This window comes from Myripristis murdjan, chromosome 17 (genome assembly GCF_902150065.1).
Source record: "Myripristis murdjan chromosome 17, fMyrMur1.1, whole genome shotgun sequence".
Lineage (NCBI taxonomy): Eukaryota > Metazoa > Chordata > Actinopteri > Holocentriformes > Holocentridae > Myripristis > Myripristis murdjan.
Genome location: NC_043996.1, coordinates 31705797 through 31725904, shown reverse-complemented (window position 1 = coordinate 31725904; position 20108 = coordinate 31705797). Strand labels below are relative to the sequence as shown.

The window sequence follows — 20108 nt, the reverse complement described above, 5'->3', positions numbered from 1 at the left end:
CTCCAGGACTGCACTGACTGCACTAGAATGCACATTCTCAGCACCTTAACTGCCCCCCTCCCACCCCTCACCCCCCACCCCCTGCACACACACACTGCACTACTGGTAGATAACAGGTAAAGACTGGAGGGAAGGGGTGATTCCATAAGGCTGGACCAAGTCTGACAGTTCCTGAGACCCAGTACCGGGCGTCAGGTTCTGCCACTTGGTCTCATGGGTTCACACTAACCCTGAACGTCCATCGGAGCGTGTTGTCCCCCAGGTTTTCGGTTATTCTCTTCTATTGTTTAAATTGTAGCATTTTTCTACATTCCTTGTTTATAATGTTTATATTGCTCTTTGTTACTTATTATCTGTTTATACTGTTTATTTGGTACTTATTTATGGGGTGCCGAATGTAAAAATTCGGTCACCATTTTATAGACAACATATTTCCAACATTTAGCTCACTTTCCTCACATTTAGCTCATTTTTCTTTCATTTTTCTTTCATTTGAGACAAAAATTCATGTAAAACAGCATGTTCTATTGTTAAAAAAAATGTGTACATGTGAAAAATAAATATAAATCTAAATGCTAAATATAAATATAAATGTTAAATGTAAATGTAAATGTTAAATGTAAATCTAAATGTTAAATCTAAATGTAAATGTTAAATGTAAATCTAAATGTTAAATCTAAATGTAAATGTTAAATCAGTCGCCAAGTGTAAAGCTAAATATTTAGAAATTATGCAAATTGGGCAGGTCAGCGCCTGTCGTCCACGCCCCTGGCAGTAGCCTCAGATCATGTGGCCCCGCCCACACCACCGACTGCGGCTCAGTGGGTGAGGCGAGGTGAAGAGGCAGAGACATGGCCGGTTCGCTCCCGACAGAGGAGCTCGAGAGGGCCGCTGTGCGGGCTGCACTTCAGGGGATAATTCCACGGGTGCACTCCACACCACAAACGGTAAGTGAAGCAGTTGAATTTTAACTTATTAACTAATTCTGGACGGAGTTCCTGTTAACTTAGTTAGCCGGCCGACAAGCTAACGTCACCGTTTGTCAGTGTGACTTGGATGCTAGCAAAGATTATGTGATCCACAGCGCACCTGTCATATCCGACAGACCTGACCGGGTGGGCACGGTGCCGACCGAGGCACCGGCCGGCATCAGGTGGGCTGGCCGGTGTGCGCCGCCACCCCGTTGAATGTAGCGGCCAGCTGACATGCCGCTCCAGCTGGAGGGTTAGGAGGGTGTGCGATTTTGTGAATGAGAAACGTTACGAGGGCTGTGATGCAGCAAAAAGCGCTTAAAGTTGCCACAGAGCTATACCCCGCACTGAGTTTAAAGCTAGCATGGGCTGATGTTGCAGAGTGTCCATATAAAAAGTATTTTTCCAAAAAAGGGTCTTGAAAAAGAGAGACATGAAACATGGTCACTGTTGCTACTGGTAACCACTAAGTTGTGGTTAACTGGGGTTACGTTTTTCAAACATAGCTATAGCTAATCTTTACTGTGGATCACATAATCTTTGCTAGCATCCAAGTCACACTGACAAACGGTGACGTTAGCTTGTCAGCCGGCTAACTAAGTTAACAGGAACTCCGTCCAGAATTAGTTAATAAGTTAAAATTCAACTGCTTCACTTACCGTTTGTGGTGTGGAGTGCACCCGTGGAATTATCCCCTGAAGTGCAGCCCGCACAGCGGCCCTCTCGAGCTCCTCTGTCGGGAGCGAACCGGCCATGTCTCTGCCTCTTCACCTCGCCTCACCCACTGAGCCGCAGTCGGTGGTGTGGGCGGGGCCACATGATCTGAGGCTACTGCCAGGGGCGTGGACGACAGGCGCTGACCTGCCCAATTTGCATAATTTCTAAATATTTAGCTTTACACTTGGCGACTGATTTAACATTTACATTTAGATTTAACATTTAGATTTACATTTAACATTTACATTTACATTTAACATTTACATTTAGATTTAACATTTAGATTTACATTTAACATTTACATTTACATTTAACATTTACATTTAGATTTAACATTTACATTTACATTTAACATTTAACATTTACATTTAACATTTAACATTTAGATTTACATTTAACATTTACATTTAGATTTAACATTTACATTTACATTTACATTTACATTTAACATTTAGATTTACATTTAACATTTACATTTACATTTAACATTTACATTTAGATTTAACATTTACATTTACATTTAACATTTAACATTTACATTTAACATTTAACATTTAGATTTACATTTAACATTTACATTTACATTTAACATTTACATTTACATTTAACATTTACATTTAACATTTAGATTTATATTTAGCATTTAGATTTATATTTATTTTTCACATGTACACATTTTTTTTTAACAATTATAGAACATGCTGTTTTACATGAATTTTTGTCTCAAATGAAAGAAAAATGAAAGAAAAATGAGCTAAATGTGAGGAAAGTGAGCTAAATGTTGGAAATATGATGTCTATAAAATGGTGACCGAATTTTTACATTCGGCACCCCATACTTATTATCTGTATATACTGTTTATAGTGTAAATTGTGCTTCATATCTTGCTATCCACTTTGCTGCTGTAATACGTGAAATTTCCCCACCGTGGGACTAATAAAGGAATATCTTATCTTATTGCACTATTTAGATTAGTATGCCTATTGTGCATATATTTACCTTGAAAATTGATAATGTGTCCTTATTCTACTGAAAATATATTTCTTACATAGGCCTAATCTTTTAATATGGCCATGAGAAACTGAAATTGATAACAAATGGACTGACAGGCATCTTAAATTTCGCCATGTCTAATGATAAAGTATGCTTTCTGATGGGCATCTGAGGGGAAACATGCTTCTAGCTAGAAGCTAGAGAACTATATCACTACGACTTCAAAATATTCAAGGGGAATAGATATTTATTTCCGAAAGCTTGTATTGGTTATACAATAATGCACAGTGAATCGCGGGGTTGACCGCAGCAAGATGGCCACCGCCGTCGGACGTCAGTCTACTGGGATTCCATCGTAAGGCGTCCAGTCTACCTATATATGTCTGTGGTTCTGGAGCACCTTGCTGTGCAGAATTTCAATCAAAATGGCCGGTCTGAACTATGACCTTACCCATGTGATCACAAATAACCAATACAGAACAAGTACTTACCTGACAGTAATCTTCAAAGGAACCACTAGGAGGTGCTAAAATGCCCTTTACCTACATGTAACAAAACAGTGTGACCGAAAAAATTCAGACGGTTTCTGAAAGCAAAGAACCGGAGCTTTCCGATGGTGTGCAAAATTGTGTGTGTGCACAATTCTACAACCATAAAAAGCAAAATAAATCAAGGCGGATTTAGTTTAATTGCAGGGTTACAGAGCTGCCAACTTTTCAAAAAACCTTGGAGTGAGATTTCATGGGTGGGTGGATTACTGCACACAGTTCTATGCCTGAATTAATAGCCTACACCTCTTACTAACGCTGTGTAACTGCTGGTCGCTGCACTGATATCCTACAACAGAACAGACATAGGATTATTGTAAAGAGAAACTTCGTTGCGATAGGATATTTACATAAAACGCCCCGATGGATCAGGTTAATTTCATTTGAACAACAGATTTCCCGAGCATTTTTATGGGCTACGCAAACTTCAATCCACATGATAAAAATTAATCCATTGACCACCAAAGTAACGTTTGACTGTTTAATTAAATCAACTTAAAATGACTCTGGCACGGTTGGAGGGTGTGCTCCAGTACGGTATGGGCAGACATGCATGAGCACCATGCCTGTCAACCATCCCGTTTTTTCCGGGAAACTCCCGTATTTTACCCATCCATCCCGCCATCTTCCTGTTTAGATGATTTTCCCGTAAATCTCCCGTATTTCCCCTCCGGCCCGGCAGGTGGCAGTACAGTGCGGCAGCGCCCCAGTTACGCTTGAACATAGTCGCGAGATTCAAAACATCATGACAACACCACAACTGGCAGTGCGAGCCTGCCTGAGGCGAGTGAGTCTACTTACATTAGGGCCATTTGCTCCGTATCGTGCTAAAGCCCCCCCTCCCCAGTCCCCGTCTGGCCGGCACTCACATTACCTAAAGCCCAAACGTGCCCAAGCGCGATTGCCCCCGGTGTGCACGTCATCACGTTGAAACAGACACAGGCATGGCCCGACATCATCATAAATCAGTATAGTTCAAGTACATTCATCATGTCTTCCTTTAAACTAAAAGACATTTTTGGTCCTTTTAATCAGACATGGGATGTTTATTTACCTTGACAGGTTCGGAGGTAACTTCCTCCTTCTTCAGAAAGGTCCAACCCCAATAGCAAATTTCCTTTGGCTTGGATGTGGGCCAAATGAACAGCAAAGATGTGGCCCAGTTACGGAAGTGAATGATGGCCCATTTCTGGCCCAGGTATATGAAAGCTGTGTTTGAACCATAACATAGCCAGACCTCTGCCACAGCTGGACCAACACCAAAAGATCATATGGCTTACAGCTGGGCCTCATACGGCACGCCTGTATGGCTGAGTTCTGGTAAAGCCTAATGGCTCTTATGTGGCCCACATGTGGCTGACAGACCAAAAGCCAGATTTTACCCAGAAGCTAACCTAATTTACACCAAACCTTTTACCTGGCTCACTTTCGGAAGTGAATGATGGGCCACATCTGGCCCTAGGGTGTATTAGCTTTAACTGAACCATAACAAAACCAGACTTCTACCATGAGTAAACTAAATATGGCCCTTATGTGGCCTTCATATGGTTGACAGAGTGACATTACTTGAAGTGAATGACAGGTCAAATCTAGCTGGCACCAAATAACAATAATCATTTTAGTGCAATATGAGCAGTGATTAAGTTGCCCTGTATATGGATCACTTTAACCATCCATGATATGTATGAAAATGAAACACACAAGTTTTGCTTCAGTTTTATTTCACAAAATGTAGTGCAAAAATGAACAGTACAAAAAATATGAACAGTATGTAACTATAAATGAACAGTTTAAATTGAGCTGAACTGTCAGCTCCAGCTCTTTTCATTAGCAGTTTTTTCTCTCTTTTCTCCCACCATCTCTGTCACCAGCCAGATGAAGCCATGTCTGAGACTGAGGAAGTCACTGGGTTTCTTCTAACAGCACCTTCAGAATGCAGAACATTAGAAAGAGTAGTGTTATTGTAGCTTTTGATATTATGTGATGCACTGCAAATTTTCAAAACGTTTTTATATTTCATAAACTGTATGTATTCCAGTTGAATCAGTCAGTCACTTGTCAGATGCATAGAGAGGGAGGAGACATGCAAAGTAGTTTCACCTCTCACGTGACACTGGTTGCATCACTACAGACAAGTACTGTGATTGGTTCGTTGCGGGATTGTGGGATTTGTAGTTCTTGAAAGACCGCACTTAAGCTAGGTTACTCGCTAAACCAGTCTCCCGGTCTGAACATACACTTTTGAGGGCAAAGGCGAGTGAAATGTTTGCACTAAGAGAAGCACATAGAAACTGTGAAAGATGGCCACTCGACCATATATTCATGTTGGTGGACGGGCAGAGGCGCCGCGCATAGATCTCTGGCTTCGTTACTCGCTAATGTTAGCAGCTGACATGCCTCAGCTGCGTTAGCACCCAACGTTAGCAGCTACTATATTTTACAGCTGTTATATTTTACACTTAATTTACACTGGGCGTTAGCAGCTAACGCAGCTCCCGTGTGGTATATAAATATACCACACGGGAGCTGCGTTAGCTGCTAATATAATTTATATACCGTGCTTCATATGGCTTCATATAGACACAGGTGCTGTGTTAGCAGCCAATGTTAGTAGCGCTTAAAGTTAGCGACCGCTTTTAGCAAAATCAGACATTAGAGATCATTAAAGTTTAATCAAACATTTTCATCCTAAAAGCAGCAGGCTTAGCGAGGATGCTAACGCAGCCATAAGCCTGGGTCTAGTCACCGCCTTCACACGTCTTGAAGAAGAACAGACTTCTGTTTGGCAAATCATCTTGTAGTTTTCTCCTCCAAAGACCAAAGGTTTTGTGGCACCAAAACTTAGCGAGAATAAAATCGCCATTTAAATTATCATTAGTTCAACAAAGTTTAAAGGGTTTAAAATTCACTTACCAAGCCAGTTGAAAGATGAGAGGAGCCAGGTGAAAATTAGGCAAATAAGGTCCTGGTCATGTGCTGGTGTCAGAGTGTATGGCCAAACTGAAGGTTAAGATGTGGCCCAATATGTGTTCAGCCATATCACATTTGCCAGTTACAAATCAGGTGTGGCCCAAAAGTAAAATCTATTATCTGGGCCAAGCTTCAATTACAGAACTGTCCCAGAGGAGAAATCCCCTCCATTTTTGAAGGTGTGGCCAAACCACTGTGGTTATGATGTGGCCCTCATGTGTTTTGCCTTATCACATCTCAGCCAGAGGTACCAGCTAGATGCCACATGTGGCCCAAAAGTCAATGCTATCAGGGAGCTGACAGCCGGAGCGGCACCTGTCAGATCCGGTGTTGTGCCAAGGTACACTATATTACCAAAAGTATTCGCTCACCCATTCAAATGATCAGAATCAGGTGTCCTAATCACTTGGCCTGGCCACAGGTGTATAAAATCAAGCACTCAGGCATGCAGACTGTGAAACAAGACATTTGTGAAAGAATGGGCCGCTCTCAGGAGCTCAGTGAATTCCAGCGTGGAACTGTCATAGGATGCCACCTGTGCAACAAATCCAGTCGTGAAATTTCCTCACTCCTAAATATTCCACAGTCAACTGTCAGCTCTATTATAACAAAATGGAAGCGTTTGGGAACAACAGCAACTCAGCCACGAAGTGGTAGGCCACGTAAAGTGACGGAGAGGGGTCAGCGGATGCTGAAGCGCATAGTGCAAAGAGGTCGCCGACTTTCTGCACAGTCAATTGCTACAGAGCTACAAACTTCATGTGACCTTCAGATTAGCCCAAGTACAGTACGCAGAGAGCTTCATGGAATGGGTTTCCATGGCCGAGCAGCTGCAGCCAAGCCACACATCACCAAGTGCAATGCAAAGCGTCGGATGCAATGGTGTAAAGCACGCCACCACTGGCCTCTAGAGCAGTGGAGACGCGTTCTCTGGAGTGATGAATCACGCTTTTCCATCTGGCAATCTGATGGACGAGTCTGGGTTTGGAGGTTGCCAGGAGAACGGTACATTTCAGACTGCATTGTGCCGACTGTGAAATTTGGTGGAGGAGGAATTATGGTGTGGGCTTGTTTTTCAGGAGCTGGGCTTGGCCCCTTAGTTCCAGTGAAAGGAACTTTGAATGCTTCAGGATACCAAAACATTTTGGACAATTCCATGCTCCCAACCTTGTGGGAACAGTTTGGAGCGGGCCCCTTCCTCTTCCAACATGACTGTGCACCAGTGCACAAAGCAAGGTCCATAAAGACATGGATGACAGAGTCTGGTGTGGATGAACTTGACTGGCCTGCACAGTCCTGACCTGAACCCGATAGAACACCTTTGGGATGAATTAGAGCAGAGACTGAGAGCCAGGCCTTCTCGACCAACATCAGTGTTTGACCTCACCAATGCGCTTTTGGAAGAATGGTCAAAAATTCCTATAAACACTCTCCTCAACCTTGTGGACAGTCTTCCCAGAAGAGTTGAAGCTGTAATAGCTGCAAAAGGTGGACCGACATCATATTGAACTCTATGGGTTAGGAATGGGATGGCACTTCAGTTCATAGTATGAGTAAAGGCAGGTGAGCGAATACTTTTGGTAATATAGTGTATGTATTCCTCAAATGTGATATGATACAGCACTTTTCTGTCAATGGAAGGATCAGATGGGTTTATCATGTACTGTATACTGGACATGATGTTTTTAACATCTCTCATCACATCCTGTACGTGTCTCATCCAGTTCAGCTCATTGCAGTGTTGTGTCCAGCCATGTCTCTGCATTCCATAGTGATGGCTGCTTGCTCATGTTGAGTGAGTGTTTATCTATGAACTGTGCCCTCTGTTAGTTCACCTTGTTTTTGAGTCAGGGTTTGCCTCACATCCGTATGTAAATTACATCCTGCACATAATTCTGCATTGATTCAAACTCTTGAACTTTGACTGGGGAGACAATCTGGGAGAAAGGTGGGTTATTGCTCTGAGTCTAATGATCATTACAATCTGATGTGAAAGAAAATATTCATAAAGAAGAAGAACATTAAAAAGGTTATGTATGCACAATGCTGATATGGCACACTTGACTATCAAGAAAATGAAAACATGGCACTTCCTGTCGAAAAGGTTGCTGACCCCTGCTGTAGTTCAAGGCAGCCTTAGTTTCTAGAAGGTGGCATACAGTTCTGGTGGATTTTCTCATAGCTTCTGGCTACAGATTTGAACTGGGAACACATGAAGCAATGGGTTAACCTCTTCAGTGCAATCACAGAAAAAGCAATTACAACATTTAATATAAATAAAACTGCAGACCAAGAGCTTGGTCATATATCAATGAAGCCATTTAAAATGGGAAATGAACCAGGAGGGGAATGCCACCCTCTGGAAAAAGACGATATGGTGCTCTCCAGGCCACTAATGTCATCTCCTTTGACACAATCCACTTCTCTTCATCCACCATTATAACTTACCAGATCCATATGTCACATGTTTAATGGTATCATAACAATTTGCAGCTGTTATTTCGCTAAATTATGAGCTTCTGGTAAACTTTCCAGCATGTTGTCTGATGTCGTTTGCATGTCGTTCTAACATTTCACTAACGTTATAATGATAAACTATGGATGCTTAGTATTATATGTGTGCTATCATCAACACACCTCATTCTCTAGTCTGCATCCATTTTTATAAGAATACAGTTGTCCCTCGCTATAACGCGGTTCACCTTTCGCAGCCTCGCACTTTCGTGGATTTTTTTTTGTGCAATTTTGCATGCCTTTTTTTTTTTTTTTTTTTTAACAGCGCATTGTGTTCTGCGTCCTGATTGGCTAAGGGAGAGCCCGCGCATTGTGTTCTGCGTCCTGATTGGCTAAGGCAGTGTTTCTCAACCGGGGGTCCGCGGACCCCTAGTGGTCCGTGGTGTAATTGCAAGGGGTCCGTGAAAATAAAATCTTTTTAAAAAGATTCTATGACATTTATAGAAATAAGATTATTTTACTCAAATGTGACTGAGACCTTTATCTACCTAAACTAGAGAGGGTAAAAGGGCTTTTTTTTTTCTCTAATTCCATCTGTTTCACAAGTGTAAGGAGCACCCAGGCACGTTTGCCCCTAAAATCCGGATTATTTGACTAGTGTGAGCGCTCCGTTCTGTGCTTGAATACAATACACTTCCCCTCAGGCATGGTTGGAAGGGGTGTGCTTCAGCACGGTACGGGCGCATACACGAGCACATGCACGGTCACGCACGCAGCGCGCGAACGTTGATATGACGTAAATCATGCAACTTTCCTCCTGCCTCTGCAAAATTGTTTAATGCGCGCGGTGCGATTACCGGCGAATGGCCGCGTTGCGCAATCAATAATCTACCATGTTGTCTGTGTCACTGTCTGTTGTGCTGCTGCAACCGCATATAAGTTGGTTTATAATGAAAGTACAGCAGTCTGTGTGCGCAGAGATCCGGCAGACCTGATGCCGGACGGCACCGGCCGTGGCACCCAGTCAGGTTCTGCCGGTTCTGCCAGGTGCCGCTCCGGCTGTCAGTTGGACCGTTCTGAAGAAGGAGGAACTTACCTCCGAAATTGTCAAGGTAAATAAACATCCCATGTTTCATTAAAAGGAACAAAAATGTCTTTTAGTTAAAAGGAAGACATGATAAATGTATTTGAACTATATTGATTTATGATGACGTCGGACCATACCTGTTGTCGTATTTCAACGTGATCACGTACGTACCGGGGGCAATCGCGCTTGGGCACGTTTGGGCTTTATGTAATGTGAGTGCAGGCCAGCCGGGGACTGGGGAGGGGGGCATTTTTGCTTTAGCAGGATACAGAACAAACGGCCCTAATGTGAGCAGGCCCTAATTAATTTTATTTTAATCAGAGATGCATTGTTAAAGTAACTGCATGACACTGTTAATATAAACTTAACATGATCTGCATCCTTTTCAAATTATGAGCCCCCTAGTGTTTCATTTCTTAATAATGCTTTTATTGTGAAACATCTGCAGGAAAGTGTTGTGGGAAAAGAAAACTGGAAACACTGCAGTACAGCATAAGTTGTTTTGTTCTGGAAGTTACAACTGAAAGCTCTTATTTTCCTCAAAGAATAATTAAATGCCATAATGCAATTCTGCTGTTCCTAACAAATTGCACCTCTACACCCCCCCCCCCCTTCTCCCTGATCTGGGGGGTCCTCAGGGTCGATCAAAAATATGCAGGGGGTCCAGGACCCCAAAAAGGTTGAGAACCACTGGGCTAAGGGACTGTAGACCATTGTCAATCAATCTCCTCCGTGCCGTGTCTCCTGTACAGTACAGAATGCGTTCATTCTATAATACTGGACTTATTTTTCTACAAAGGTTTGAACTTTGAGAGTTTAGACAAGAGAGAAAAGTGAGAAAATGTTAATGCTTGTCTGAGAAAAGTGTATAAAGTGTGTAGTGAGGGGTTTTACAGCCTTAAAACATCTAGAATAATTGTAAAAAATAAAGCTGACTACTTCGTGGATTTCGCCTATTGAGGGTTATTTTTAGAACGTAACTCCCGCGATAAACGAGGGACCACTGTATGTTAAACAATCATCACATTATCTTACCTTCGGTTTTCTTCTTGTTTACAACAGTGCCAGTCGTAGGATTTCCGGTTTCCTCTGGTACGATGAACATGATTGGCCAACTGAATTTCACATTACAGTTAGGCGAGCTTTGATTGGTTGATGATTTAGATTGGGTTTGTGAACTTCTTTCTACGTTATATTAAAAAGGGCCAACTTTTGTGTTCAAAACATTTGATAATGTATTTTATAAACAATTAATCTACACAATACTGGCTAAATTAGCTAGCCCCTTGATGGGGAAATACCAAATTAAAACTAAAGCAGATAGAGTAGAGGGACTCGGCCCATGGTCTAGAAGTGGCAAGAGGGCAGGAAACTGTGCTGGGTGCGTGTATAAAGGAGGAACCCACAGGGGGTGCTGTTCAGCAATTACAGCTTGGAGAGCTTGACAGGCATCTTTTACCGGTTCAGCCTGTATTGTAAATGCGGCCTGGCTGATGTGATCATGTCAGTCACATGAGCTGGCAGGACCGGTCTCACTGAGCTCAGATCTCAGCCAGTGTGTGTGTGTGTGTGTGTGTGTGTGTGTGTGTGTGTGTGTGTGAGCGAATGAGAAGAAAAGCAAGGTGAGAAACAGTTTTGATTCAAGACACTTAAATAAGGTGTATAATTAAGTAGAACTGAAACAGTGAAATAAGGAATTAGGCTAATGTATTCATTCAGATAATTTCAATACATAATTATAGCTGCTGCACAGCAATGGTCGGGGCCGGGCAATTTTAGGCAATTCTGAGCAACAAGTGGAGAATTGGAAGATGAAAAGAAAGGTGGCATTCTTATGTGCATTTTGCATCAGCTGAGGCTTGAAATCTCAGTTTCTGGTTTGAAGGACAACACTTTATTTCACTGAGCTAATTGGAAAGTGCCATTTCATGTGAGACTTCACAAATTGACTAATCCAGTCACATGACAGCAGCCGCCTTTACATGGAAAGACAGATTTCAAACCACTGTAAAAAAAAAAAAATAATAATAATAATAAAAATAAAATAAATAAAAAAGTCATCAAGACAAAAATCTGACAATGATGATCTGGCATGGGACTGGACCTTTGTGCAAAGTTTGGTGAATTTTCGCATGTGGGAATGTTGCACAAGCTGAGGCTTGAACTCACAGTCTTCGACACTGAGGCCTGGCCTCTATCTCACTGAGCTAAAACTTCACATGTAGCTTCACAAACTGACTGAGCCAATCACTGACATGCAGGACAGCAGCCAGCCATGCATGGAAAGGCAGATTTTAAACAGCTGTCAAAAATTCAGTTATTAAGACAGAAATCTGAAAATACACATATTGCATCTAGACAGCATGGAGATGTTGATCATTTGTTTTTAAAAATGATTGATTCGCTCCATAAGTGAAAAACTGATGTTTAAAAATGCCATTCTTGCATTTACTCCAATTGTTCACATGAGAGCAAAATTCAAAATGCTGTCAAAAATTCAGTTTTTGAGATACAGTTCTGAAATTTGCCACACATCATCTACCATGACTCCAGAATTTTGTCCATTTTTTTCATGAACATTGAAGGTTTATTTACCAAGAATTTGAAAGTGTATGTTTACAGTACCGTTTACAGTCAAACATTTTGATGCACTGTAGGCTCAATTTTTGATAAATCAAAAATCTGAGGAACACCGTTTGTGTAGGACAGTCTGAAGATGCTCTGTAGCAGGTTTGGTGACATTTGAGCAAAAATTGTGGGAGGAGTTACGTTTAAGAAGTTTTACAGTTTTTGAAAAAAAAACAGTGATGGACTTCATAATTTGCATAGGTTTGAGTGTACAGAAGTTTCTTCAGTATTGGGGCTACATTTTGATGAAAGTTGTGAAGTTGTAGCACATATGGTTGATTTGTTATGAATTTTCAAAGTTTTGAACTTTAAAGGCTTGCTATAGCGCCATCATCAGGACTATTGGCTTGTGTTTGCATCTGAGGTAATCTGGCATGGGACTGGACCTTTGTGCAAAATTTGGTGAGTTTTCACGCATGGGAAGTAGGACTTCCTTGGAGGAAAGAAAGAAAGAGGAAGAACACGCAGGAATACAAGAGGGTCCTGTTATAATCCCTTCTGGGTTGCTTGAGTTATATACTGTATTATTCTTAGCCAAGGTGAAATTTGTCACATTTCCTTCATAAATTTAACATGGACATTCCTGCATAATATAAACTGTGAAGTTGTGTGGTGTTCATGTGACATTATATGCCTGCTCACTGCATAAGGCCTCAATATCTGGTGAATTAGATTACCTTTTTGTTTTTTGGTTATATTAATTTAATTATGTGCATGTGGTGACACTAACCCAGTAGTGAGTGCAGTGAATGCAGCCTGGGCCTGACTCCTCCCTTGTTCCAGCTCTGCTAATCAGAGCCAGGCAGTAAAAGGCACCTGCAGGCCTTTGTTCTCTCCTGCTTCATGCCCTGTCCTTGCTGTGGCTGCAAACGTTCGCTTGCACCAGGTATGTGCCCAAACGGATTTTGGTGGCTAATATCTGTATTGCTACTTTAGTTTTGTTTTGGCATGAGTGATGTGTTGGTTGGCCAGGTACAAGGTCGCTTCCCTCCTGCCCTCCTGCTCCCAGGCCAGACCTTGAGGTGGTGAGTAGGGTACCTCCTCACAATGGGAAGCAGTAAGTGAGCTCAGTTAATTGTGGCTTCCCCCTCTTCCTGGTCCTCCTGCCCCTTTGATCACTGCTGCTTTGCCTTTCCCTTTCATTTGCCCTTTTTGCCCTCTTACTACTTATTTACTGTTTTGCTTTGCCTTTATTTGCCTGTTTATTTGTCTTTTGTTGTGCCCTGTTGCTTTGTATTTGACATTTAGTTGCCGATTTATTTTGCAGCTGAGAACTTGGTATTTATGTTTTCCATAAGGGACCTCACCATGGGGGTGTGGTGAGGTCCCTTCATTCGTGTGTGTGTGTGTGTGTGTGTGTGAGGAGTTCGGACACCATACACTGCACCATTTTTGTTTGAGGACTGCTTTGCTTGCTTTGCCCACCGTGGTGAGTAGTGATAGCACCCCTATGCACCCCTCTGTGTAGTCTGCCTCTCAGCAAGTGGCCTCTGCTCACTGCTTTAGTTTCTTCAGTTTTGCTTAAGTTGGGCTGCGTATTAACTTTTGCAGTTGCTGTTTTTAGAATTCTACCCAGGCCTTTTTAGTGTATAATGTAAAAGTAATTTTATCAACTGACAGTTGTAGTGGTTTTGTTTCATATTCTCCTTCCTTTTCAGCAGCTCCAGCCCCTGCTTTTTGCTGTGACTATTTTGCTTAATTTCAATAAAAGTTCTTTTTTTAAATTGACTACGTGCCTCTGCCTCTCAATCGGGAACAAACCTGAGAGCCTCTCTATACTACAATACAGTATTTCCTGAGGTGAAATTCCCCAGGTGGTGTCTGGCTCACTTGCTATTCTTCCCCTGTCACAATAACTCCATCCCATCCAAACCCACCCTCCCTCACATGTAACTTATCAGGCTAAACTTTTCAGACCCATTTGAAACATTTTGACGTATTTTATTGAAATGATACAGCACAGCATGACACAAATACTATCAGTCAGCAAGTTTTATGAAAAGGCACAGAGCTTGACTGAAGCAAGAATAACATCAGGTGTCCACAGCAACAGGTCACATGACTGCTGAACTGTGGACGAACATAAGTACAACCTGTGAAAACAGGCATAGGTTTGGACAGGGAAACAACAGTTAAATTGTTTAACATTGCTGAGATAATGAGTGTGTATGGGAGAGCCAGAGTGTGTCATGACATCATTCACTCCAGAGAGACACATTATTCACATTATATGACACATTATATGTAACCTCTGAAAGCTGCAGAAAACTTAAACTGTGACTTCTCAAAACCTATAATAATAAAAATCTGAATACAAGCACACTGCAGCAGAACATGTGGTACATTTTAAAGTTTAAATGGTGTCAGCAGCTTCAAACAGTTTGGAAGGAGCTAGAGAACAAAATTTGGTGGAAGAATAAAAAACAAACAAGAATAATGAGGAAGCAAAGAGGAGGGTATAAGTGTGCTTTTTTAAAGGAAGCACACCAATAATCCAACCAATCAAAAGAGGAGTCCAGCACCTTGGGTGCTTGGACTCCTAACAAGTGTGATGCTAGCTGACACCAGCTAAGTTTGAATCAGACTGTTGGACAGATTCAAAAGCTGGGACTTTGGAGGAGTTTTTCTCCTGTGGCTACTTTAGCCGTGGTCACTGCCTTTTCCCTCATAGCCGTCAGGGCCTTAACGCGTTTCATCCAGCCTGGCCTGGCCTCAGATTTCTCTCCTTCAATGAGTAAGTCAATGTACTCTGGAGTAGAGAGTGGATTTGGTTTGAGTGCTATCTCTTTGAGTCTGTCCAAACACTTGGCTGACCTCTCCATCAGATTCATCACCTCAACCTGCACTTTCTCATACTCATCCTGCAGCTTTTTTATCACATCCTGAACAGTCATCTTGTTCTTTGTGGCTTTTTGATACTTGTCTTTGAGTTCTTGCACTGTTCGTTTTTCTTTAACTTCCTTATACTTCCATCTGTACTTCTGATTAAAATGCACTGTCCAGTGACATTTGCCTGTGCACTCAGTGCAGTTCCCATCTGATCCCATTGCAGTACAGCGTGCCTTATTGTTATCATCTGGTATGCCACAGGGATAGTGGCAGGTCATGTGACATTGCTGACAGTTGGTGACGTATTTTCTAGTGTTGGAAATATCTTTTTGAACAGGCTTTTTCATGGTGACTTCAAATTCAAATTTCTCATTTCTAGTGGCTTCTGCCTCATGCTCCTGAAGAATTTGTGTTGTCTGTTTTATCTCCTCAAGCTTTGCTAAGCCGAGTTTAACCTGCAACTGCAAATTTTCAACTGAATTTTCAAGCTGCTCTCGCTCTCTGAGGACCTGCTTTGTCAAAGTCAAGCTTTTGGGTGTTATGAGATTCAAAGCTGCAAAGAAGTTCTTCATGCTTTTTGTACCCATGTCCCAAAACATTTGATCAAAATTGCCTTCATCTCCATCATCACTGCAGCCTGGGTTGTTTTGTCCTGATAATTTGTTGTCTGCAAATAATGCCGAATTGTTGAATTTGAAGTGAACTGGGACACCCTTATTTGTTTTAGGGCAGGGGACCTCAGAGGCAATGATTGCCTCAAGAACTGGTGGGTGTTGGCCGTCTGCGAATGTCACCAGAATTCTGATGTTCTCGGCCACGTCTTTGCCAAAGATCGAGAGCACTGAGTCGAACACATATTTCTGTGTTGGTGTGAGTCGAGCAGAAGAGGCTTGAGCTACAAAACACACAGCGTCTATGTCACTGACACCGCGTCCTGCTGAGAACAGATTACGCAGCTGTTCTGTGATCACCTTGTCTCTTTCTATTCCTCTTGTGTCCCCAAAACCTGGTGTGTCAATAATTGTCAGGGAATAGTCTATTTTGAATCCCTCTTGGTGGTTGATTTTGTAAACAGTGACTTCAGAAGTCTGACTTTCAGCTTGTGATTTCGACTGACCCTCATCAACTAACTTGAACCGATAAGAATCTTTCCATCTGACATCAAGAATGTAATTGATCATCCCATTGATAAGTGTTGTCTTGCCAGCTCCTGTTGCTCCAAGAACCATGATAGTGCGATTACGTTTCTGGGACTCTTTTCCAAAACTGAAACGCCTGCACCCTTCTATGTTAAGCTGCTCCTCTTTCAGAAGAACTTTGTAAATAGAGAGTGCTTCTGTCTGTCCTTTACCAGGTTGTAGAAGTTCACTCTTGCCTTTATTTGTCAGTAACGCCGGCCCTAAACGGCCGGCGTCATCCGGCCCTAAACGGCCGGCGTCATCCGGCCCTAAACGGCCGGCGTCATCCGGCTCTAAACGGCCGGCGTCAGTCAGCCCTAAACGGCTGAAAAGGTTGAAGAAAAAATTCATCTTTGTGATTGTTCAATCTTTGAACTGTTCAGAGACCAACTTTAAAAATCAGATACCAGGACCAGTGTTCTGCAGATGTAGGCTGTCTCAGATGAGAGCTGTCAGCACAGTCAGAGACGTTTTTCTTGTCGTTGATTGAGTCTGTTCTCATGGATTGGATCTGGATCTGGATGGATCTGGTCAAAACTGCAAAAATAACAATACACAAAATTCAACTTATAAAGTATATACCCTACATCTGCTCCATTGACTTCATACAAAGACTGCAGCTGACATGTATTTGCTTAAAAAATTTGGAGTGATATCTACATTTGGTAACACAAAACAAACCATGTATTCACTCTCACACAAGTCACCAGAAGTAAATTTATTTCCTACAGAACAACCACAAATCAGCTGATTTGTTGTTGCTCAGCGAGTTTGTCTGAACATTTCACTGTCACTGGTGTCAGCAGCCAATCAGATTTCTGCACTTCCTTGTTTCTGGTGTCGTGTAATTTAATAAACAGCAGTTAAGACAGGTTGATTATAAATTGTAAAGCTGAATAACCTGTTTGTTGATGGAATAGTTTGAATAGTTTGGAATAGTTGGAATGTCCCAGACTTATCTGTTATGAAAAGTTCCTGAGAGTCATAAATGTGAAAGTATAAGTATTGGATGACTGTAAAAACAAACAAACAAACCAAACACCCTACATGGGAAAAACAGTGCATCTAAATGAATTACTACATACTGTACTGTACCTGTGTGTTGTCAGTCCAGTGAGAGCAAAGCCTTGCTGTGATTTAGAAATGCTCCTCGGGACATCAGCAGGGGTCTTTAAAAGTCCTAAAACACAATAAAAACAACCTGCTAAACATCTGCAAATCAGCAACATTAATTCATCCTTATGTGTATCTGGATAATGACGAGTTTATTAAATGACTGTATTCAGATTTGAAGGTGTCAGAATTTTTTTTTTTCTATTACTTCTTTGTCATGCATGTCGCACAGATCAGATTTTTTTTTTCAGAGTAATGAGAATAATGAGAAGCTAACAAAGTACACACACGCACACACACATACATACAAATATGGATATATTATATACATTACATCGTATATATATTCACACACACACACACACACACACACACACACACAGACACATGTCATTCTACTACCACAACTAATATAAATAAAATGCACATACAAAATATAAAATTTAAATGTCAAAATTTTAAACATATTAAATATTATATAGAGTGGTGGTAGTGTTATATATTATATATTTTTAGTATTTATTTGTTAATTTTTTGTTTGCTTTTATTTTTGTTTATTGTTTTCTTTTGTTTTTGGTTTTGTTTTTTGAAGTGTAAGTTATTTCACAAGTTACTCACAAGAATTTTTTTTCTTTTTTTTTTCTGGGTAGTCAAGCTGCTGATGATAATGAACTGCAGGATGAGTCTGCACACAAGAAAGCATTATCACAATGTAGTATGTACCAAACACACACACACACACACACACACACACACACACACACACACACACACACACACACAGAGGAACAAACTTTGAAACGCTGTGAAATTACTGCTACTTGTTCTACTACCATCACTAATACACATAAAATACACATCTAAAGTATAAAAGTCAAAATAATCAGCATTCATTCTAAACACCGTTATATCAACTCGATCATCACACACATGCAGTTTCTTCAGCATCAGTTTCCCTCTGCACCTCTGTCCACATCTGGAGCACAATATTTCCCTCCCATACACACTGGCCTCATGTCCTCTGCAGTGTCTGTCAGAGTTTAGGCAGTAAAGTCTCACTGTCACTCACTTTTTACTTGGCAGAAAGAGTCTGCACACAAAATATTTTCAGGATGTGATATGCATAGTCTTACCTCAGAGAGTTTCCTTGTGAACAAGGGAAGGACAGGAGAGGCACTCTGGTTCAGTGAATATATATAACTCTCAGCAGTCAGCACCTCCCCCTGCCCCCCCCCCCCAACACCCCTCCTGTTACTCCCCACATCCTCCTAACATCAACTCCACCATTTTTTTTTCCATTTTACCATGCAGCTCCACCATTTTACCATATAAAGTGTACAAACAACTAGCTAGTTTTCCTCATCTTTGGGCTGGGCTGCTCTTTCAGCAGTCTGACCTCAATAAAAACATAAATTATAATTCAGTAAGTTAATCAGTGAATCAGGTAAATGAAAAATGAATTAACACATGGACACACAGCCACTTAGGCAGATACAGAATACATACATACTGTAACACTTAAAGTGGTGCTCATAAGGCATTCATCCTAGGTGCACTGCAGGCACACTGTATTGATAATTATTCAAATTAGAGCACAATACAATGCATAAAAGTTTAAATCAAGGAGAACAAATGTGATTTTCTTATGTTTTTCTGTTCACTGTTATGCAAGAAAAAAATATTTCTGCTTATAAACTAGGTTCATACATAACTTACATTAAATACTTACATTACAGTCTGAGACATACATTAGAGTGCAAAAAACACAGCCTTTTTCTTTCTGTGCCTTTTTATTTATGTTGATTTCAGTTCTTTGTCCTGCTGTTCTTGTTTTCTTCAACCTTGCAGGATTTCCGCTGCAGTCAGACTGAAACACCAAAGGGAGTCAGTTTAAAAGGGAGGGACGACTGGGAAGTCAGGCCATTTCTTAGAAAAAGGTCTGTAAAAGTCAAAATGAAACCAAAGCTGCACTTGTTTTTGTGTCTCTGGTGCAGGCACAGAACAGAACTGATAATATCAAAAATCAAGTCTTGTGCCAGACTTCTGTTAGTCATGTGCCTGTCACTGAGATCAGTTAGTGAATCAACAGGTAGAAACAATAAGACACATATGCAAGTGTCAGATTCAGTGAAGTTTCTTTCTTTTCTTTTTTCTTTTTTTTCAGCAAATTCAAAAATAGTTTTCACAAAACTACATTATTACACAGCAACAATCCTTGTATAACAATTTTGGAAACTGTTTTGATTAAGACATTTTGATTAAGATACTTTGAACTGTTTCCGATTAAGATATTTAGGTCCTGTTTTCCCAAACAATCCTGGCTACATCGCGGGAGAATGTGGTTTTCCTGTAGTTTCTTTACATCATGATATACACAGTTTAGTTGTTGGCATCATGAATGGAGCAAAAATACTTGAATAACAACTTTGCCAAGCGCAACTTAAATATTAAACTCCTGGATGTATGGGCTGACTCAGTAGGCCGAATAACTCTTGCCAAAACTGAATATTGTAACAGTAAGATTGCACTGGTCTCTGCATATGCCCCTAACTCATATAGTGCTGATTTTTATAGTACACTTACCACTGTAACAGGGTTTTTCCTGGCTCAAACTGAGGCA

General features: G+C 41.2%; 1 protein-coding gene across 1 annotated transcript; it reads right to left on the bottom strand.

Annotated features, from left to right (window-relative positions):
* Positions 1-14310: 14310 nt before the first annotated feature.
* Positions 14311-18646, bottom strand: LOC115375663 (uncharacterized). The gene is made up of 4 exons (XM_030075146.1): positions 18622-18646; positions 18107-18173; positions 17471-17555; positions 14311-16912 (listed from the first exon to the last, which is right to left on the bottom strand). Exon 4 carries the CDS (start codon positions 16724-16726, stop codon positions 14966-14968), a length of 1761 nt encoding a protein of 586 aa, XP_029931006.1. The 5' UTR covers positions 16727-16912; positions 17471-17555; positions 18107-18173; positions 18622-18646; the 3' UTR covers positions 14311-14965.
* Positions 18647-20108: the final 1462 nt, after the last annotated feature.